Consider the following 22,938-nt stretch of genomic DNA (forward strand, 5'->3'; position numbering starts at 1 on the left):
GGTGTGGCCAGGCAATGCCAAGAGAGGGCAGATCCTGGACCCTGATGAACTCTGTCGTGGGGAGACCAGGCCCCAGTTCCATTCCCTGCACCAGGCTCCCCTCCCAAGGTCTTGATGCTGCCATCTTCCATCACTCCTCAAGGCTGAAACTCTGCTTCCCAGAACCCTTCTTCCTTACCCAGAACCTGACTGGGCAGAAGGATCCCTTCGTGGCACGCCTGGCAGGCAGAACTGGGTGGGCCCCATCTCACATCCACTGTCTCCAGCAACCAGTATCCCCCCAACTCCATTCCTCCCCCTATCCCCTTCTGCCCTTCTTCCACGCTCAGTGGCCCCTTCTTCCTTGGTGAGCAAACTTCCCCTAGCCTTTCCTTGGAAAACATGTCTGTCTGGGGTTCCTCATCTCCTGGCTCCTCACCGTGCCCAGCCCTCTTGCCTGCCAGAGGTGCTGTAGTTCAACTTTAGTTTGTTCTCTGTGTGGTGGATTGATTGCCTCTCTAGGAGTTGGAAGTTCTTTAAGGCACCTGAAGACTGATGTGGTTGTCTCTGAGTTTTCCTGCTGATTTTATGATCTGGATGAGAACTGACTCAGGTTCTCTCAGTTTGCTGGAGCCCCGGACTCTCAGGTTGGCACTTTGAATTCTCCCTCAGGCCTGGGCACCAAAGAAGGCTTGGATGACTTGATCCTCCAGGGCGTCCCTACCCCAGGCATCATTTGCAGGCCATGCCACTCCTTGATACCACCCTCTCCTAATGTTCACTGGGTAGTGGGAAAGAAGGATTTCAAGGCAGAAGATGAGATTCATGTGTGACTGTAGGGTTGGGAGGACCCGCCAGGGTTGAGTTGATGTGAAGGTACTTTGTGAAGTGCTGTGCAAAGGCTAGTTGTTAGGATTACTGACTTCCAGAACACATCATGGTCTTCCTCCATGATTTCATTACCCACGCCAGGCTCTTCCCCTCCACTTCCTCTCCTATGCTATGCAGGGGCAGGGATGACAAGGGGTCATAGATGTGATCCATGTGGATGACCCATCTCATTTCTTAGCCCATGGTGGCTTATCCCCTGCAACTCCCTTGACCCTCAAGTCCAACCACATGATGCCTCCTGTGGCACCATCCTACCTACAGTATCTCCAGTTCGGTGCTGGGATTCAGAGCCTCAATGATTGATAGAGCTCAAAGGAAGGGACCAGCCAGTTGAACCCTCCTTAGTTTGCAGACAGGTAAACTGAGGCCCAGAATGTGACCCGAGTTACACAGTGTCAGTACCACAGCCCAGTTTTCTGACTCCTTGTCCAACCACTTTTCATTGCCTGCTAGCAGCTGTTACCTCTGTGCCACGCTTACCAATACCCTACATCCTTGCATGTTGAGCCTGATGGTACCCACGGTATTGTATTGTATGGAACCTGGAAGCCCTCCTGCCAGGTCAAAGAGGTGGAAGAGAACGGGAGAGTGGGGTGTCACAAAGACTAGGAAGGATATACTTATGCCAAGGAAGATGAGGTCACACGCATTGGAGATCTTTCTGAGAAGGATTTTTCTTGCTGGATTTTGCAAGACTATGGGTGACCAGGACTGGACATGGAATTGTAGAGCTCAGTCCAAAATAAAAATGGGGCGTGTGTGTGGGGGGTCCCTTGTTTCAAAAGCCTGTTAAGAATTTCTTCCTTTTTTTTTTTTTTTTTTTTTTTAAGATAGAGTCTCACTCTGTGGCCCAGGCTGGAGTGCAGTGCTATAACCTCGGCTCCCTGCAACCTCTGCCTCCCAGGTTAAAACGATTCTCCTGCTTCAGGCACCCAAGTAGCTAAGACTACAGGTGCCTGCCACCATACCCAGCTAATTTTTGTATTTTTAGTAGAGACAGGGATTCACCATATTGACCAGGCTGGTCTCAAACTCCTGACCTCAAGTGATCCACCCACCTTGGCCTCAAAAAGTGCTGGGATTACAGGTGTGAGCCACCACGCCCAGGTGAAAGCTGTTAAGAATTTCAAGGCCTTGCCAGGTGTGGTGGCTCACGCCTGTAATCCTAGCTCTTTGGGAGGCCAAAGTGGGTGGATCACTTGAGGCCAAGAGTTTGAGACCAGCCTGACCAACATGGCGAAACACCATCTCTACTAAAAATACAAAAAATTAACTGGGCTGCGGTGGTGCACACCTGTAATCCCAGCTATTTGGGAGGCTGAGGCACGAGAATCACTTGAACCCAGGAGGCAGAGGTTTCATTGAGCTAAGATTGCGCCTCTTCACCACAGCCTAGGTGACGCATCAAGGCCCTGTCTCAAAAAAAAAAAAAAAAAAAAGAATTTCAAGGCTGGGTGCAGTGGCTCATGCCTATAATCTCAGCACTTTGGGTGGCCAAGGATCAAGGAGCCTCACGAGTTTGAGACTGGCCTGTGCAACATAGTAAAACCTCATCTCTACCAAAACAAACAAACAAAAAATTGTCCAAATACAGTTTCTACGAAAAGAAAAAATAAATCAACGGACCATGGTGGCACATAGGCACATACTTGTATTCCTAGCTACTCGGGAGGCTGAGGTGGGAGGATGGCTTGAGCCTGGGAAGTGGAGGCTACAGTGAGCTGTGATTGCACCACTGCACTCTAGCCTGGGTGACAGTGTGCGACTCTGTCTCTAAAAAATAAAAATAAAAAAGAATTTCAAGATGACGACAGCAGCACAGTGTAAAACCAAGTTGCAGGGCTCTTCTGAGCACAGGGCATGAGGTCTTGTGGGACCTCGTCGGCTGCATGCCTGTGAGGCTGGCCCTGCAGGTTACCTTTGAACAAGCAGTTTTAGAAGCGTGATGGGGACTAGATCAGATGGTAGGATACCAGATGATATCATCTCTGAGGATGTACTCACCACAGACTCATTTCTGTGATATCAACAGGGGCATTTTGCAGACTCATATTTGTCTAAGGAATCAGATAACTTCCTACACTTAGGCAGGAGAAGCAACAAGCAATCCTTTTCTCTGAGGGTTACTTGTCAATAAGGCCAGACACTCTGCTGCTGGCTACTTGGGTGTCCATTTTGGGACTGTCGCTGAATGTGGGACAGAAAGCTGATCAATCCTCCCTTTCCCCCTGTTCCTCTCTCACACTGGGCAGGGGATTTAACTGAGGCGCGAGAATTCAGCCTGGCTGTTGATGGAAGGTTATTTCCTTCTAAGACTAGGGCAGCTTCCAGGAAAACAGTGGGACTAGGGTGTCCAGCACAGCAGCTGTGGGAGAAGCAGGAGCCCAGCTGGAGCTGTGGATATGGCTAATTAAGGAAGGCTGAGTGCAGACTCAGTAAAGGAGGGAGATCTGAGGCGAGGGAGGAACCACACTTAGGACAGTGCACACTGCAGACTAGGGACTGCAGAGTTGGAGCAGAAATTCTCTGCCATTCATTTATTTGTTTATTCATTCAGTGAGGATTTCCTGTGAGCCTTGTATGCTAGTCGAAGGAAACATAGACAGGGTTCTTAAGGTGCTGGGTCTATGTCAGGGTTCTCAAAACACCCTGCACATTCAAATCACTTGGGGAGCTTTTACAAATTAGTTATGCTGGGGTTTCATCTGGACCAATTACATTAAAATCGCTGTGCATGGGGTCTAGGCACTGGTTTCTTTCAAAAGCTCCCCAGATATGTCTAACGTGCAGCCTGGGTTGAGAATTGTTGGTCTGGAGGGAGACACAGACATGTCTCCACAATGCTTTGATGTGATGCCTGCATTAATTGATGTTTCTACAAGGAGCTGTGAAGCATAGAGAGAATAAGTATTAATAACATGGCAGAACTATCCCTTCCCTCCTACTACCAGATAACACACATGGCTTTGGGAGTGGCAATGCACTCAGTCCTTGACAATTCAACCTGATTGATCTTCTCAGCCATCAGAAATCGTGTTGCCTACTTCTCCAATCTCCTTTGCAGCTGAGGGCGGCCCAATTCTGGTCAATGGCATCTAAGCAGAAGTTTGCAGAATAGGTTTGTGGGACAGTCTTTGATTTGCTGGTAAGAGAGGATGGGGCTGGGGTTCTGCTCTTCTCCGTACTTTTTTTTTTTTTTTTTTTTTTTTTTTTTTGAGATGGAGTCTCTGTCACCCAGGCTGGAGTGCAATAGTGCGATCTCGGTTCACTACAACCTTCACTTCCCGGATTCAAGCAATTCTCCTGCCTCAGCCTCCTGAATAGCTGGGATTACAGGCCTGCACCACCACACCTAGGTAATTTTTGTATTTTTAGAAGAGATGAGGTTTCGTCATGTTGGCCAGGCTGGTCTTGAACACCTAACCTCAGGTGATCTACCTTCCATGGCCTCCCAAAGTGTGGGATTACAGGCATGAGCCACTGCACTGGCCTTTTTTTTTTTTTTTGACAGAGGGTGTCACTGTGTTGCCCAGGCTGGAGTGCAATGGTACAAACACAGCTCACTGCAGCCTTGACCCCCACCAAACTCAATTAATCCTCCTGCCTCAGCCTCCTGTGTAGCTGGGACCACAGACATGTGCCACCACAATGAGACAATTTTTGTTTTTGTTTTTGTAGAGATGAGGGTGTCACTTTGTTGCCCAGGCTGGTCTCAAACTCCTAGGGTTCCTGCCTCAGCCCCCACAAAAGTGCTGGTGATTACAGGCATAAGCCACCATGCCTGGCCCCTACTTTGAACAAGAAAGGGTCAACTCAGGCCATCTCGTGGCCATGAGACAACAAAGCATAAAGGGAAGGTTGAATATTATTGAGATGTTGGCCTGGAAATCACTGAGCTACTCAACCAACACCAGCAACCGCCACCTCTAGACTCAATACGTGAGAAAGAGAACCCCCTAATTTCAGTGCTTCTCAATTTGGCTGCATACTGGAATACAGGCAGTTTTGAAAACTCCTCATGCCTGGGTACACCCACGGAGATTTTGATTGAGTTAATCTGGCATGTGTCTGGTGATGGAGATCTTTTTTCTTTTTGAGACAGTCTCACTCTGTCACCCAGGCTGGACTACAGTGGCACCATCTCGGCTCACTGTAGCCTCTACCTCCTGGGTTCAAGAGATTCTCCTGCCTCAGCCTCCCAAGTAGCTGGGATTACAGGCACACGCCACCATGCCCAGCTAATTTTTGTATTTTTAGTAGAGATGGGTTTTCTCCATGTTGGCCAGGCTAGTCTCAAACTCCTGACCTCAGGTGATCCACCTGCCTCAGCCTCCCAAAGTCCTGGGATCACAGGCGTGAGCCACCGTGCCTGGCCAGGTGATGGGAATTTTCAAAAGCTCCTCAGGTGATTCTAATGGCAATCTAGGGTAAGAATCATTATTTGGGTTTTTTGTTGCTTTCCGCTGAGAGCATCCTTAACTAGTACACTAGCTTTTCCAGGGTACAGTCAAGGAAGACTTCACCAAGGAGTGACATTTGAGCTGGGCTTTAAAGGGTGAGTTACTCAGGTGGTGAAGCAGAGCGTGCAAAAGCAAGGGACCATGAAAGGGCTTGGCTTCCAGATCACCGCGTAGATGGAGGGGGTGGTGGCAAAGGTCAGGGGTAAAGAAGGAAAAAGGGAGCAGATCCTTGTGGCTTGCATACCATGAATGCATTGGGACTTGATTCTGTGGCTTATCGATTAAAAAGGTGTTATTTAGTTTTTATTATTTTATTTATTTATTTTTTTGAGACAGAGTTTCACTCTTGTTGCCCAGGCTGGAGTGCAATGGCATGATCTCAGCTCACTGAAACCTCTGCCTCCCAGGTTCAAGCGATTCTCCTGCCTCAGCCTGCAGAGTAGCTGGGATTACAGGCACCCGCCACGACGCCTGGCAAATTTTTGTATTTTCAGTAGAGACGGGGTTTCTTCTGATCTCAGGTGATCTGCCTGCCTTGGCCTCCCAAAGTGCTGGGATTACAGGCGTGAGCCACTGCGCCCGGCCTATTTATTTATTTTTTTTGAGATGGAGTCTCCCTCTGTCACCCAGGCTGGAGTGCAGTGGCTTGATCTCGGCTCACTGCAATCTCTGCCTCCCAGGTTCAAGCGATTCTCCTGCCTCAGCCTCCCGAGTAGCTAGGATTACAGGTGTGCACCACCATGCCCGGCCAATTTTTTTTTTTATTCTTGTTATTTATTTATTTTTTTAGTAGAGATGGGGTTTTACCATGTTGGCCAGGCTGGTCTTGAACTCCTGACCTCAAGTGATCCTTCGACCTCGGCCTCCCAAAGTGTTGGGATTACAGGCGTGAGTCATTGTGCTCGGCCAAGTTTTTATTTTTATTTTTTTCGAGACAGGGTCCCACTCTGTCTCCCAGCCTGTAGTGCAGTGGTGGCATCACAGCCCACTGTAACCTCAACCTCCCCAGGCTCAGGAGATCCTTCCACCTCAGCCTCCCAAGGGGCTAGAACCAGAGGTGCATGTCACCATGCCCAGCTAATTTTTTTTTTTTTTTTTTTTTTGTATTTGTGTATAGAGATGAGGTTTGGTCATATTGCACAGGCTGGTTTCAAACTCCTGGGTTCAAGTGATCCGCCCACCTCAGTTTCCCAAAGTGTTGGGATTACAAGCATGAGCCACTGCATCTGGTCGGATTGAAAGGTTTTAAAATTAGATTTGATATTTGGATCACTGTGTTGGTTGTGTCGGGATGTATTGGTGGCAGGAAAACAAGTTATGGCAAAGGTCTAGGTGTGAGATGATAAAGACCTGAGGGGACACATGGCATGGAACTGGAAGAGCCATCACTGGGGAGTCCCACGCTCTGTCTTGGCCTGTGCAGTGCCTGGGGAAATTCTTGGGCTAGACCCGAGACCAGCAGATGTTTATGCCACGGGGCAGATCCTTTCTGTTTTCTGGATCCTCACAGTCTCTGAGATCCCGTCTAGCCTGATGCTCCACATGTCTAGAATGGCAGGCAGGGAAGAGGCTGAGGCATGGCAGGGCCCTGGCTCCCAAGTTCAGGGCCTAGGAAAGGGAGCCTCTGAGCCTCCCACCGCAGGCAGTCTGAGTCACAGCTCCTCCCTCTAAGGGTGGTAACTCTATATCCCCAACATGTGACCCTAGGGGAAAGAAGTTCAGCAGGCCTCCATCCCCTTCCCTCCCTGATGTTGGAAACCCCCAGGTCCAGCCTGGATAGGGGGATAACTGAAAGGAAGATAGATAGATAGATACATAGATAAATAGATAGATAGATGATAGAGAAGATAAAGAAGGGCTACCTTCTGTATCAGGTCAGCCAGGGACCCATCGAATGCCAGGCTACTGGGCAGTTTCGGGGGGAGGACAACAAAGGCCTCTGCTATTCTTCTTCCCTGCAGAAAAGAGCAAGGGGTGTACACATACACTTCATGCTGCCATGCTTGGAGGTACTCTCTCATTTACTTAACACATATCTGAGCAGGTACTGTGTACCAGGGCCTCTTAGGCACTGGGGATTCAGAGTTGTGTTTTTTGTTTTTTTTTTTTTTTTGAGACAGGTCTCGTTCTGTCATCCAGGCTGGACCGCAGTGGCATGATCACAGCTCACTTGTAGCCTCAACCTCCTGGGCTCAAGCCATCTTCCCACCTCACCCTCCCAAGTAGCTGTGACTACAGGCGTGCACCACTACGCCCAGCTAACTTTTGTATTTTTGTGTAGAGCCACCCGCGCCTGTCTGAGAACATTAAATGTCCCCCAACCAATGAGGGAAGACTGGTGTGTGCACAAATATAGCCATCTGATCACCTAGGGGTGGGCTTGGACTGAGGCATCTGCCAGGGTCACAGGAGCCTGGAGGATGAAGCTTGGACTCTGGGGAAGGCTGCACCGAGAAGGTGACAGGTGAGGTAGGCCTTGAGGGATGTATAGGAGTCCATCAGATGGAAAAGGGTAGGAGGCTGAGACAAGAACAAGGGAGAGCTGTGTGGCTGTGGTCTGGGATATGCAGTTCTGTCAGAGGCGTGTGAACCAGAGCAACTCCATCTTAAATAGAAGCTGGGTAAAATGAGGCTGAACCCTACAGTTAAGGCATTCTAAGTCACAGGATGAGATAGGAGGTCAGCATAAAATACAGGTCATAAAGACCTTGCTGATAAAACAGGTTGCAGTAAAGGAGCTGGCCAAAACCCATCAAAACCAAAACAGCAACCACAGTGACCTCTGGTTGTCCTCACTGCTACACTTTCAGCAGCGCCATGACAGTTTACAAACACCATGGCAACGTCAGGAAGTTACTTTAAATGGCCTAAAGAGGGGAGCATGAATAACCCACCCCTTGTTTAGTGTATCATCAAGAAATAACCATAAAAATGGGCAACCAGCAGCCCTCGGGGCTGCTCTGTCTATTGAGTAACTATTCTTTTATTCCTTTACTTCCTTAATAAACTTGCTTTTACTTGGCACTGTGGACTCGCCCTGAATTCTTTCTTGTGTGAGATCCAAGAACCCTCTCTTGGGGTCTGGATTGGGACTCCTTTCTGGTAACAGTTCTGTTACATAGTTCAGTTAACATTTATTGAGAATTCACCCTGTTCAGGAAATGCAAATGTGAGACAGGGAGCAAGCCTAGCAGCCTAGGGGGAGGCAGTTCTGTACCAGACAAATAAAGCCCTCTGCCCGGTGCCTGCAACATAGCAAACAATAATGTTTGCTGTGATTGTTACTGAAGGAGGAGCTGGCCTTAGGCAGGAGAAGGTGATCTGGGAACAGTGGCCACTGAGATTTCTAGACAGGTGAGGATAGGAGGCTAGGAGTAGGAGGAACTCAGTTGGTAGGGAGCTAGGGGGTCTTGTCTTGAACCTACCGTGTTTATATCCATTGTCCTTTTGATCTGAAATACTTCCAGTTTTCTAACTGCTTTTGTTCATGGGAGAGTGTCAATTGTCCATATCAAAAAATATGCAGGTTGAGGTGTTCCTAAGGTAACTCCCTGCACTTGGTTCCCCAGGGAGGTTCTTGTTCCCAGGCACAGACTGGAGGATGGGGGTCCAGTGGCCCTGACCGGTTCAGCCCTTTCTCTGCACAGCCCAAAGTAGCCAACCACAGGACTGGGCGAGGGAGGCAGAACAGAGTGCCCGCTGGCGATGTTGCCAGTCCCGCACCCGCTCCTGGCTTCTGACTGGCTCAGTAGTTTTCTGGAGGGTTACTCACTGCTCTTTTGTCTGCATAACATCTGCCCTCCCCTCCCCCTCCTTCTTCCCACCACGTGCCTGGGATATCCCCCACCCAAACAAAAATAAAAACACAACTGTCAATGAAATAAGCAGTTCCTTCCTTCCTTGCACTTGCTCTGGACATGACCTCACCACCCGACCTTCAGGAAGCAGGCTGGGGAGGAGGGGAGGGGTAGGAGTGGAGAGGTGGCATTCTTTCCCCCAGGGGAAGGGGCTCTGTTTCTTTTTTTTTTTTTTTTTTTGAGCTGGAGTCTCGCTCTGTCGCCCAGGCTGGAGTGCTGTGGTGAGATCTCGGCTCACTGCAAGCTCCGCCTCCCGGGTTCATGCCACTCTCCTGCCTCAGCCTCCTGAGTAGCTGGGACTATAGATGCCCACCACCATGCCCGGCTAATTTTTGTATTTTCAGTAGAGATGGGGTTTCACCGTATTAGCCAGGATGGTCTTGATCTCCTGACCTCGTGATCTGTCTGCCTCGGCCTCCCAAAGTGCTGGGATTACAGGTGTGAGCCATGGCGCCTGGCCGGGGGCTCTGTTCCTGACACCCCTCCTCTCAGCTTCTAAACACGGCCAGCAGCATCCCGGGAACACGTTCGGTCCCCGCTAGACGGTGTATCTCTCACAAGCAGAGGCCCAATCACCACTCCCAGATTACCAGATGAAAGCACACTGAGGCTGGGGAACGTGTCTACCTCAGCAGCCTAAGGAGCTCCAGAGGGCAGGGAGAGCCTGTGACAGAGGCTCATTTTGTTTTAAAACACTTTTCATAAAAAATTTAAAAGTAATATCACATTATGCAAAGTTTGAAACTAGAGAATGAAAAAGATCACCCTGAATCCCTTCATCCTGATTCAAGGTTTTTTTATTGTTGTCTTTCTCTCTCTCTCTCTCTTTCTTTCTTTTTTTGAGACAAAGTTCCGCTCTTGTTGCCCAGGCTGGAGTGCAATGGCATGATCTCTGCTCACTGCAGCCTCCGCCTCCTTGGTTCAAGCAATTCTCCCGCCTCAGTCTTCCCAGTAACTGGGATTACAGGGGCACGCCACTGTGCCCAGCTAATTTTTGCATTTTTAGTAGAGACGGGGTTTCACCACGTTGGCCAGGCTGGTCTCGAACTCCTAACCTCAGATGATCCACCTACCTCGGCCTTCCAAAGTGCTGGGATTACAGGCATGAGTCACCGGGCCCAGCTGTTGTTGTTTTAGGAGACAGGGCTTGCTGTATCGCCCAGGCTGGAGTGAAATAGCGAGATCATAGCTCACTGCAGCCTTGAACTCCTTGGGCTTACACGATCCTCCTGCCTTAGCCTCCTGAGTAGCTGGGACTACAGGAACGCACAACCATGCCCGGCTAATTTATTTTTATTTTTTATAGAGATGGTGGTGGTGGTGGTGGGGTCTCATTATGTTGCTCAGACTAGTCTTGAACTCCTGGCCTCAAGCTATCCTCCCGCCTCAGCTTCCCAAAGTGCTGGGATTACAGGCTTGAGTCACAGTGCCCAGCCCAAGGTCTGTTTTTATTTTGTTGAATTTTCATAACCCTAGTAAAGTAGATGCTCAAATATCATTCAAACATGGAATGAATTAATAAAAGGCAACACATACTGAGCACTTAATTATGTGCCAGGAATTGTTTCAAGTGTTTCATTTCACATTTACTGACCCATTTAATATCCACAACATGAGGTGGGTATTATCATGATCATCACCATCTTCATTTACTTTATTTTTTCCAAACACCAGTGTCACTTGCCAATTCATTTAGCAACAAGGTAACTGAAGCACAGAGAGGTTCAGTAACTTGCTTAAGGTTACACAGCTGGTAACTAGAGGAGCTGCGAGTTGAACCCTGGCAGTCTGGTGCCACAGGACGTTACTAGTGCTGCTCTATTTTGGTTTATCGTAATCATTAATGTATATGCAGGTTTAGACTTTTTATTATGAACAGTTTTAAAAATAAAAAAGTAGAGAAAATAGCCCAGGCACGGTGGCTCATGCCTGTAATCCCAGCACTTTGGGAGGCCAAGGTGGGCAGATCACTTGAGGTCAGGAGTTCAAAACCAGCCTGGCCAACATGGTGAAATCCCGTCTCAACTAAAAATACAAAAATTACCGTGATGTAGTGGCGTGCACCTGTAATCCCAGCTACTTGGGAGGCTGAGGCAGGAGAATCTCTTCACCCGGGGAGGCGGAGGTTGCAGTGAGCCACCGAGATTGTGCCACTGTGCTCCAGCTTGGGTGACAGAGTGAGACTCTGTCTAAAAAAAAAAGTAGAGAAAATAATATGAGGAACTTCATGTCCTCATCACACAGCTTCAATAATTATCACCTCATGGCCCATCTTATTATTTCCCTAATGTTCCCAGTCCAGATTATTTTGAAGCAAATGCAATCACCGTATCTTTCATTCACAGATATTTTAGTATGTATGTCTGAAAGAAGGTCTTTTTTTTTTTCTTTTTTTTTTGAGACAAAGTCTCACTCTGTCACCCAGGCAGAGTGCAGTGGCATAATCTCGGCTCACTGCAACCTCTGCCTCCCAGGTTCAAGCAATTCTCCTGCCTCAGCCTCCTGAGTAGCTGGGACTACAGGCATGTGCCACCATGCCTGACTAATTTTTTGTATTTTTAGTAGAGATGCGGTTTTACCATGCTGGCCAGGCTGGTCTCAAACTCCTGACCTTGTGATCCGCCTGCCTCACCTCCCAAAGTGCTGGGATGACAGGTGTGGGCCAAGATTTCTTTCTTTTTTTTTTTTGAGACGAAGTCTCGCTCTTGTCCCCCAGGCTGGAATGCAATGGCATGATCTCAATTCACTGCCACCTCCGCCTCCCAGGTTCAAACGATTCTCCTGCCTCAGCCTCCTAAGTAGCTGGGATTACAGGTGCCTGCCACCATGCCTGGCTAATTTTTGTATTTTTAGTAAAGGCGGGGTTTCGCCATGTTGGCCAGGCTGGTCTCGAACTCCTGACCTCAGGTGATCCACCCGGCTCAGCCTCCCAAAGTGTTGGGATTACAGGCGTGAGCCACCGCACCAGGCCATGGAGGACTTTTTTAAATTAAGAAAACAATCTTACCACAATTCCATATCATGCCTAAATATTTAGAATTCTTTAATATCATTGAATACCTTGTCAGTATTCAAATTTGCCTGATAACTTAATAAAATCTTTTTTTTTGTTTTGAGACAGAGCCTTGCTCTGTCGCCCAGGCTGGAGTGCCAACGGTGCAATCTCGGCTCACTACAACCTCTGCCTCTCAGGTTCAAGTGATTCTCTTGCTTCAGCCTCCCGAGTAGCTGGGATTACAGGCGCCTGCCACCACATCCAGCTAATTTTTGTAGTTGTAGTAGAGACGGAGTTTCACCACGTTGGCCAGGCTGGTCTCGAACTCCTGACCTCAGGTGATCCGCCTGCCTTGGCCTCCCAAAGTGCTGGGGTTACAGGCATGTGCCACCATGCCCGGCCTTTTTTTTTTTTTTTTAAAGTCAGTTTGCTTGAATCAGGATCCAAATAAAACTTTTAGTTGATATCACTTATTTTAATCTGTAAGTCTCTCCCCCTCTTTTTTATTCCTTTTTTTTTTTTTTTTTTTTGAGACAGGGTCTCACTCTTTTGCCCAGACTAGAATGCAGTGGCACAATCACAGGTCACTGCAGCCTTGACCTCCCGGGCTCAACTGATCCTCCCACCTCAGCCTCCTGAGTAGCTGCAACGAGAGACACACCACCATGCCCAGCTAATTTTTGTATTTTTTGTAGACATGGGGTTTTACCATGTTGTCCAGGATGGTCTTGAACTCCTGGACTCAAGCCTTGGCCTCCCAAAGCACTGGGATTACAGGCGTGAGTCACCATACCTGGCCCCAATTTTATTTGTTAAGGGAATTGAGGATTTGTTCTAATTTTCTTCATTCTAGACTTTGCTGACTATATTCCTGGGGAATGTATCTTATGCTATTTTGTGTCCTTATTTTTTCATATAACTTAGCAAACATTTCCCCATACTGCCACAGGGTTTTCATAATCTGTCCTAAATGGCTTCATACTATTCCATCCAGTGGATATACTGTAATTTTTTTCTTGGGCATTTGGTTGCTTTCAGTTTTTCACTACTATAAATATTGCTGGAATGAACATCCTGACACATTGCAGCTTTTCCTGTACAAGGGATGACTTCCTTAGAATATGCTACCAGAAGTGTAATTATGGCTGTGAGGCATGGAGAATTTTTCAGCTTCTTGGCACACAGTGACAGTTGTTTGTCCAAGGGTTTGTGTGTCCCCCAGCACCAAATAAGAGAGCTGTCACTCACTCTGAGTAGTGCTTAGGGCTATTCACAGTTGAAGAACGTTTGGGGAAGACATGGTAATTATGAGGGCAGATTTAGAGAAGGAGAAAGATGATGACAGGGACTCCGGCTAAATAAAGCAGAAAGTGATCTGCAATTTACCACAAACCTAGAATGAGTCAGAACTCTGTTCATTCCTATTGTGAAAAAAAAAAAGAATCCTTGATAACAGGGGTTATTAATAGTGCATTACATGTCCAGTAATCTTTCTGTTAGACTCTGCATTAGTCAGAACCTCATTTGAGACGTGGACTCAGTCTGGGTCACTGAACTTCATAGAGATGTCAGGAAACTGACCAAGATCCAGAGGGCTCGATCAACTTGATGGAGGATGAAGAATCCCAGAGAAAAATCAAAGGAGTCAAGCAGGCTCACTTCGGAAAAAAACAGACACCTTTCTTGCCTTAATGCAGGGGAGGTTTCTGTGAAAAGAACAACACTGGGTTTGCTTTATGTCTGCAGAAAGATGCCTATAAGGAAAGGCACCTCCACAAACCGGGAGAAACTTCCATAGGACACAGGCAGAGCTATTTCAGACTCGGGTGATTATTTCGATCTTGGGATGAGCCCTTTTGGGGCCATTGGCCCTGGAAATATTCAAGAAACTGCCTGTTCTGCTCTGGGTGGTTCAAATACCCACCTGCCTGGTGACCACCAAGTGTCTCTGGGGGTCCCACTCCAGCTGTGTGACAACTGTTTCCTGGCAGCCCCCTGGGGAAGGAAGGGTAGGTGGAGTCCGAGTGAAGTGCTCCCCAGTTTCCCTGGGCTAGCCTTTTCCTTCCTGTTCCCTCACTTTCAGTTCAGGGTGCCATGAACTGCCATTCAGAGTCAGGTTGGCATGCCATGACATCATCTGATCTTGCTATTCCAGCCCTGCCCTGCACAGAGTGGACTTAGAAAGAAGCTGGGTAGGGAGTTGAAACTACTCAGACAAGGCCTCTTGGTGACATGGAGAATGGGAGTCACCAAGGAGACCTCAAGAGCAACCTCCTAAAGTAATATTAAGTAGATTCATACAATGCAACAGGTGATTTACATACATTTTTTTGGGTTCCCACAACATTAGAGGTGGGGTTTCACAGGTGTGGAATTGGAGATTAAGACAAGTAATTTGCCCAAGGTCACATTGCCAATAAAGGAGGGCCTGCCCTATGTCTACCAGGCAGTAAAGTCTGTGCCCTTGCCTTTAGACGATGCAGATGTGAAAACTGTAGACCAGAACCTCTCATTCAAAGCCACACAAGCTGACCTGAGACAGAAACTCAGGCTCCTTACTACTGATCAAGGAATCTATGATACGTGGCCTCTTCTCACGTCAGGTGCGGGGAGGCCAAGGAAGTGGCCTGGTCCGGGGCAGCCTGGGCCAAGAGTGACTGAGAAGGAGAAGACAGGCTCCGTTCTGGGCCCTCCAGACCCTCACCCTAGCCAATGTTGTGAAAAGCGCGCTCCCAGGAGCGCCCAGCAGGGCAAAGGGCCAGGCTAGTCTGTTTCTGGAGGAGCCAATCTGGGGCCAGGGTGGAGGCAGCCAGGTGCAGTGGAAAAACCCTGCACTTGCGGTAAGAATATCTGGGTTTCGATCCAGTCTGGGACCCAGCAAAGACCTACAGCAAGTTACTTACAAGTCCGAGTCTCCTCATCTGCAAAACTGGGGAACGGATAAAATACACTTGAAGGGCACAGGAACAAAAGTTGGAATTGTTACGCACCAAAATTCTATCATCCGATCTGACCACGTCACGGTGCAACTTCCAACCGCGCGTCCCCAGAGAGTCCGGGAACGGAGCCCAGGAAAAACTACAACTCCCAGGAGCGTCGGGCTGGCCGGCTGGGAACCAGCGGAGAACTACAACTCCCAGGAGGCGTCGGGCGTGCCGGCGCGGGGCGGTGACGTCGCGGGGCCCGGCGCGGAGCGCTGATTCGGCCGGAGCTGCCAGCGGGGAGGCTGCCGCCGCGGGTTGTTACAGCTGCTGGAGCAGCAGCGGACCCCGCTCCCGGGAACCGTTCCCGGCCCCTCGATATCCGGCCCCGCACGGTGAGCCCAGACGGAACCGGGAGGCCCCAGGGCTAGGGGAGGGGCGGGAGGGAAGGTAGGAGCTGCTAGGGAGGCGCCCCGGGCTGGATAGACGGGGGCAGAGGGAGTGGGGGGTGGAGGGAGTGCATCAGCCGAGGGGGTGCAGCGGCTGGGGAGGTGGCCAAGGAATAAAGTGCGAGCTGGAGGCCGGGGGTGGAACGTCGGGAGGAGCGCCTCGGCAAGGGTTGGGAGGCGAGGAGCGGCTGGGCTTCTGGGATAAACGTTTGGCTGCCTCCAGGGCTGGGTGAACGCGTGGAGATGGCTGTGGGGTCCTGGACCGGGCCGGATTCCGAGTTCCAGGACCCAGACTGGGCAACAGAGTGGGACCCCTCCCCCCGGCCTCGCGCCCGAGGTCTCACTCAGAAAACCCCAACAACAATGTGGACTCCGTCTCTTCGTTCCTCCTCTCCTCTACTTACTGCGGGTTCGCCTGGGCACTCGCTTTCCGCTCCCACCGCCCTCCCCCAGTCGGGGTGGCTGGGCCAAAGTTGAGAGGTGATCAGCTGTGGTCCTGCAGCTTGGGGGTGGGCGGAATGGAAGTGGCATCGTGACGTGCTGCCACGGACTCCCCTTTGAGGTCCCCATCCAGGCCCGGATGTTTTGTGCTCCTCTTCCAAGACAGGGGGTTTGCTGTTGTGAGGGCTGCTCCTTCCTGGAGGAGGGAATGGGAAGGGCTCACCTGGTGACTGCCCTGGTGGTGCTCAGCCTTGGCTTGAGTGTCTGGCATACTGGCTGGGCCCGAATATTTGTGCGTGGAGCCAAGGGGGTGGGGAGGGAAGAAGGGGGAAAGAGCTACCAGCAAAAACGTGGTTAACAGAACAGAGTTGCTGCAGGCTCTGGTTTGAGGCAGGTTATGAAACCACATCAGGGCCCGGCACTAAGCAGCCACCTGCCAGCTGTGGCAGCAGAAGTTTTTAGCTCAGCTCCTGTAGACCTAGTCGACCTGTGCCAGCCTCTTCTCTCTGTTTCTCCCCATCTAGGGGAGGGGTCGGTTGGTTGGTTTACTAATGGAAGTGATATGTGCCCATAGTCACAGGAAAGTCTCAAGAGTGTTTGCTGGCTGCCAGTCTTTTTGTTAGTTTATTGATCTCTTCTTTTTCAGGGGTGTCTGGTGGTTTCCTGCTCTCAGGGTACCTAGTGTTTAGGCTTCAGGAAGAAGCTTCCGAGGGTGTCGGCTGGGACCTAGGTCTAGTCTTTTCCTAGGCTCATCGAGTTTTGTTGGCTGCCCTGTGAAAGCCAGAAAGGGGTATGGGGTCCTGTGGTCTGGGATTCCACGAGGCTTTTGGCACTCTTGGACAACTACTAGGAAGGGTTAGTGGGCTTTCTACACCAGCACCTCTGTAGGTGCGGATTACAGAGAGGTGATGGGGTGGCGGTTTCAGGTCAGACTTGGGATGCTGTTTCCCTCTCCTTAGAGGTAAGTCCTTCAGAGCCCTCACTTCTCAGCCACATGCCACCCTCTTGTCTCAGGTGGAGGCTTTTGCGTAGGAGCTGTCTGAGAAGAGGAAACTTGCTCCTCTTATCCTGGAAGTAAAGAACTGGCCCCTGAGGATTCAGGCTCCTGTGCAGGTTTGGCTAGTTCCTAGTCAGAGGTAGATAGCATTTGGGTCTGAGGGGGTTGCTGCAGGGGCGTGAGGCAGGTGGCCTTCTGGGTACTTCTAGAATATCTCTATCTGGGACTCTTCTCTGCATTCCCAGGAAATATGGGGCTGTTAATGTGGTGATGATCTTATGGTCTTTAGCAAGCAGGACCCTACCTCAGATAGGGAGGTGAGCCAGTACACAGGTGCCGTCTGTCTGCGCTTTCTCCTGGTCACAGGGCCCTCAGGGATCTGGGGACAGCCAAGCTCTGGACAAGGGGCAGATCATTCCACCCCTTCCTTCTCTACTTCCCTCTGCTCACTGTGGGTTGCGGCCACCTCCTGGTTCCTCCTGCTGCAGGACTCCTACCGTTGGTGCTGGGCAGGGGAAGGCATGGTGCTAACGTACACCTGGAAACAGGTGCTGAGAGGGGAGATTGAGGTGAGGATGGGCAGGACAGAGAAGAACGGGGCCAGGAGGAAGACCACAGGTTCGAGTCTGTGCCCTTGGGAGACATATGTTGATGTGGGTTCCAGCTCTCTGTGGGAGTTATAGGTGTTGGCCACATTCTCTATCCTTGCCTCTCTTGTGGGGAAAAGGGCCCTGGTGGTTTGGCAGTGGAGTGGGTGGCACCACAAGGGTTGGCCTGAGTGGCTGCCAAATGGAGAAAACATCCAGATGGGTTGTTTTGTGTCACCCAGGAGGGGTGCCTTCCAGGTCTGGGCAAAGGTTGTCCCTGGTCTGTTGTTTTCTCCTATCTTCCTCCCTCCCCACTTCCCTCTTTCTACCTGATCAGTCCTCCTAAGTTGGGGTTTGGGGAGATCCAGAATTGAAAAAATTAGAGGAGGTAAGTGGATGCAGTGACTCAAAATAGTTCATCCACTGCTGCCTGTACCCACAGGCCTCACTTCTTTCCCTCCTGATGGGAAGGGCTTAAGAGTGGATGTCCCACATCAGGCCCTCAGTGAGACACAGTCCAGCAGGGGTTATGCTGAGTGAGAATTCTGTCTCTGGGGCTTTGTCGGCAGAGGGTCCTCATGGAAGTGCCATAAGGGGTGAGGCTGGGGGATGGGCCTTGACTTCTCTGCTCTGGGGCTGCATGCCTCTTGATGACCTGTCCTTCGATGCCCTGCCGGGGCCCTGTCCCAGTGGGATAATGCGTGGGGCAGCCTGCTGTTTATCCCAGCCCAGCAGCAGGAAATGAGTAGAGCTAAGTCCACATGGACTTTCTCCACCTTCCATGCTTGAGAGTCAAAAGAGTGGAACTGCCTGGAGTTCTCAGGGAAAGAAGAGCCTGCCTCCCAGTGGGATCCGAGGGTGAGAGGGTGCAGGGAAAGCAGTGTGACCTGTCTGACCTGTGCTGCTTGTTTGCAGAACAGTGGAGAGGGGCAGCAGGATGAATGTGGGCACAGCGCACAGCGAGGTGAACCCCAACACGCGGGTGATGAACAGCCGCGGCATCTGGCTCTCCTACGTGCTGGCCATCGGTCTCCTCCACGTCGTGCTGCTGAGCATCCCCTTCGTGAGTGTGCCTGTCGTCTGGACCCTCACCAACCTCATCCACAACATGGTGAGAGCCTGCCTGCTGCCTGCTCCTGCCCTCTGGGCTGCTCTTTGGCAGGGCTGAGGGATAGGAGGAGCCTGTGGGGCCTGGCCCAGATGTCAGGGTGACGTACTGGCGTCTGCCTCCAGAGCCCAGGCCTAGTCCTTATCTCTCTGCCTTGCTCCCCCTTCTGGGTTCCTGCCCTGTGTACTATGATAGGAATCAAATCTGCAGATTTTTCCACATCTCTTGGGTGGGGTGGCTGTGGGCCTGGAAGATGTGCCCCTGAGAGCTAAACAAAGGACTCCAGAGAGTGCCCAGGACCTGGGAGTCCTGGTGCCTAGGCTGGTACAGAAATACCCCTTTCTCAAGTTAGCTTCTTGAACCATCTTCTACTCTTGCCCTTCTCTGCTCCCTCACCACTTGCTACCTTGCCCTCTTTGGAGCGTAAGCAGGGCTTAGTCCCATCCGCTTGCCTCCTCCCAGCAGGCACAGGGGGCTATGAGTGGCCTGGAGGGGCAGCATCTCGGTGCCTGTCTCGTGGCTACGCATTCTCATGCCAGGCCTAGCCTGTCCCCCAGGGAGTCCCCTTGTTCTTCTCCTGCCAGGCTCCCAGCTTCTCCTTCCTGACCTCCAGCCCATATCCCCTTGCCCAGCAGAGGGAGGCTCCAGATCACTGGGAGTTACTTCTGTCTGTGACTGGGTGGAGGAGCTGGGCAGGGGGGCCTTTTCCCGTTTGTATCGTGTAACAAAGACCTCGTTCTCCAGGGCATGTATATCTTCCTGCACACGGTGAAGGGGACACCCTTTGAGACCCCGGACCAGGGCAAGGCGAGGCTGCTAACCCACTGGGAGCAAATGGACTATGGGGTCCAGTTCACGGCCTCTCGGAAGTTCTTGACCATCACACCCATCGTGTTGTGAGTGCCTGGGCTACAGGAAGACACCAGCAGGCAGGGCAAGGCCTGGAGGACCCCAGGGCCCAGTCATGCTTATTAACCCTGCTGTGGCTCCTGGTGTAGGGATGAACAGAGGAAGTTGGAATATTACTGGGTCTTAGACTGAGCTCAGGCTTTGGGTCTCCCTGGCCTCGTCTTTCCTCCATTGGAGCTTTCTTTCTGCTAGTGAGATAGGCCCACAGGCTTGGGGTGAAGTTGGGAGGTGGGGGCGGCGCTGGGCCGGGAGGGGCCTCTTTAGCCTGAGAGCTCTTGCTTCTTACTCTGGTCTGGGGACCTCTTCTGTCACTCCTTAGCCGTCAGGATTCTGCCTTTCCCTACGCAGGAAGTGAGGGAGGAAGGGGTCCTCCCAACAGTCTTTTATCTCTCTCCTCACCCTTCCCCTCCCAGGTACTTCCTCACCAGCTTCTACACTAAGTACGACCAGATCCATTTCGTCCTCAACACTGTGTCTCTGATGAGCGTGCTCATCCCCAAGCTGCCCCAGCTCCACGGAGTCCGGATTTTTGGAATCAATAAGTACTGAGGGTGCAGCCCCTTCCCCTGCCCAGGATGGCAGGGGAGGGGTAGGGTAAAAGGCATGTGCTGCGACACTGAAGACAGAAAGAAGAAGCCTCTGGACACTGCCAGAGATGGGGGTTGAGCCTCTGGGCCTAGTTTCCCCCCTCGCTTCCCCCAGTAGCCAACTTGGAGTAGCTTGTAGTGGGGTTGGGGTAGGCCCCCCGGGCTCTGACTTTTTCTGAAGTTTTTGATCTTTTCCTTTTGCTTTTTGAATAGAGACTCCATGGAGGTGGTCATGGAATGGGCTTGGCTCCTGGGCTGAACATGGACCACGCAGTTGGGACAGGAGGCCAGGGGAAAAACCCCTGCTCACTTGTTTGCCCTCAGGCAGCCAAAGCACTTTAACCCCTGTGGAGGGAGCAGAGGGCGGTATGGCTTCTGGATTGTGTCACTGTGATTCCTAGGTTTTTTCGATGACACGCAGTGTGTGCTTTTGTGTATGGAAGCAAGTGTGGGATGGGGCCTTGCCCTTCTGGGTAGAGAGCTGTCTGATGCAAGTCTCAGGCTTTTGGCAGCTTCCCTGCAGCTCACCTGGGGCCCTGGGTGGGAGTGGGGAGGGTCAGGTGGGGGGAGATGGGGTGGAGTGTGGATGGCTTGGTCCCAGAGGTGAGGGGCCAGGATTGCTGCCATCCTGGCCTGGTGGAGGTTGGGGAGCTGTAGGGGGTTAGTGAGTCGAGACTTAGAAGAATGGGGCCACGTAGCAGCAGAGGACTGGTGTAAGGGAGGGAGGGGTAGGGACACAAGCTAGAGCCAGTCTCCTTTGGGATGTGGGCAGGGAGGGAAGCAGGCTTGGAGGGTTGATTTACCCACAGAATGTGATAGTAATAGGGGAGGGAGGCTGCTGTGGGCTTAACTCCTGGGTTGGCTGTTGGGTGGACAGGTGGGGAAAAGGCCCATGAGTCATTGTAAGCACAGGTCCAACTTGGCCCTGACTCCCGCAGGGGTATGGGGAAGCTGTGACAGAAACAATGGATGCTGTGGTCCTCTGCAGGCCCTCACCCCTTAGCTTCCTCATGCAGACTGGTACTGGGCAGGGCCTCTTATGTGGCAGGCACATGTGGCACTGTGAGGCCACCCCACGTGGGGTCGGTGGTGAGAGTCCTGTAGGATCCCTGCTCAAGCAGCACAGGGGAAGGAGCAAGGCGTGGCCTGTAGGCACTGTCTCAGCCTGCAGAGAAGAAAGTGAGGCTGGGAGCCTGAACCTGGGCCGGGGCCTCCTCCCTCCCCAGTTTGACTAGGGACAGTGTTAATTTTGAAAAGGCGTGGGTCCCTGTGTCCTCTTCCAGGGGCCTGAGGGAGCAGGAGAAGTCACTGGGCCTGTTTTCTGCCTCCTGGCCCTGCATCTCCCACCCCATGTATCATAGGGAACTTTCACCTTAAAATCTTTCTAAGCAAAGTGTGAATAGGATTTTTACTCCCTTTGTACAGTATTCTGAGAAACGCAAATAAAAGGGCAACATGTTCCTGTTTCCCTGTGTCTGGCCTCTGCTTCCTGGAAGGCTGAGGGGAGGGGGCAGGGGTGTGGGCACAGCTCCGGCTGAGGTGCTGGTGGGGTATCAGTGCAGCTCTGACGGTGGCGGGAGGGGCGCTGGGACTGCTGGGCTTTCTGCTGGCTTCAGCAGGGAAATCCCCCAAGGGGGCTGTGAGGGAACTGGCGGCGACAGCAGCAGTAGTCAGAGAGCAAAATTCTCTGTGCTTTTGCGTGGCTGTTCTCTGACTGGTCTTGTGCCTTGGCCCCACAGGTTGGGGTGACCTGTGCCATGGCCAGGGACGGGGGCAGTCCAGCAATCGTTTATACATGGAGCAAGGGTCCCAAGCGGTGCCCAGTCCTTCCCAGTAAATCCCCAGCCCTTCTCCAGTTTCTCACTTCTTTCCCCAAGGCCTTTCCCCAGTCACCTCTCCCCTGGGAGCGCTGCGTTTCCTTCTGGCCTTTCAGTGGAGGGGACTTTTCATACTTCCTGCTCCCACCATAAGCCTGAGTGGCAGGGGAAGAGGTTCTGGGGACTTTCTGAGGCCACCATGGCTAGGAGAGAGGAGTCCTATAGCAAGGAATCCTTATTTCACGAGGGCACTGACCTTCCAGCGTGTTCTGCGCAGTATGAGCTGCTATTCTCAGGAGAGGCACAAAGTCCCAGATAGAAGGGAGGGGCTGCCCCCAGCAGCCTGGGGTCTCTGGCCCTGGTCTGCCATCACAGCACCCTTGGAGTGAGTGTCAGGGATGTGGGATATTTGCTCAAGTCCAGCCACGGGCCCTCTCCCAGTAGAGCCCACACATTGTTGGAAAGATAAATATAGCCACTGCTCTCATTCCTGGGAGTAGGGGTGCCCTGGTTGCTTTCACCAGCCTGCAAGAGTACAGTCAGGGTGAGGTGCTGGGGAACATCAACAACAATCTGGGTTCGAATCCCAGCTTTGCCACTTGTTAGCCATGTTGCTGTGTCAACTTCTCTGAGCTTCAGTTTCTTCCACTGTTGTGTAAGGATAATGCCTTCTAGGGCTGTTGTGAGCATTAGTACTGTGCCTGGCATATAGTAAATAATATATGGTAGCCATATTATTATTATTGTTACTACCACCACTGTCATTTATTTATTTATTTATTTATTTATTTATTTGAGACTGAGTCTTGCTCTGTCACCTAGACTGGAGTGCAGTGGCACCATCTTGGCTCACTGCAACCTCCGCTTCCCGGGTTCAAGCGATTCTCCTGCCTCAGCCTCCCGAGTAGCTGGGATTACAGGTGTGTGCCACAACAACCGG

General features: G+C 51.3%; 1 protein-coding gene and 1 long non-coding RNA gene across 3 annotated transcripts; one reads left to right on the forward strand and one right to left on the reverse strand.

The window, feature by feature from the left end:
• Positions 1–11,510: 11,510 nt before the first annotated feature.
• LOC119622194 (uncharacterized) lies at positions 11,511–15,284 on the reverse strand. Its single transcript, XR_005238839.2, has 2 exons — positions 15,173–15,284; positions 11,511–13,888 (listed from the first exon to the last, which is right to left on the reverse strand). It is a non-coding gene; the product is annotated as an uncharacterized lncRNA (long non-coding RNA).
• Positions 15,285–15,370: 86 nt separating this feature from the next.
• ORMDL3 (ORMDL sphingolipid biosynthesis regulator 3) lies at positions 15,371–21,647 on the forward strand. 2 transcript variants are annotated; one of them, XM_008012830.3, is made up of 4 exons: positions 15,371–15,498; positions 18,498–18,688; positions 19,430–19,581; positions 20,008–21,647. In XM_008012830.3, exons 2-4 carry the CDS (start codon positions 18,515–18,517, stop codon positions 20,141–20,143), a joined length of 462 nt encoding a protein of 153 aa, XP_008011021.1. In that variant the 5' UTR covers positions 15,371–15,498; positions 18,498–18,514; the 3' UTR covers positions 20,144–21,647. The 2 variants fall into 2 exon arrangements, with proteins under 2 accessions (XP_008011021.1, XP_008011020.1); XM_008012829.3 differs by having other exon boundaries at positions 15,381–15,498; positions 18,493–18,688.
• Positions 21,648–22,938: the final 1,291 nt, after the last annotated feature.

Source organism: Chlorocebus sabaeus, chromosome 16 (assembly GCF_047675955.1).
Source record: "Chlorocebus sabaeus isolate Y175 chromosome 16, mChlSab1.0.hap1, whole genome shotgun sequence".
NCBI classification, from domain to species: Eukaryota; Metazoa; Chordata; class Mammalia; order Primates; family Cercopithecidae; genus Chlorocebus; species Chlorocebus sabaeus.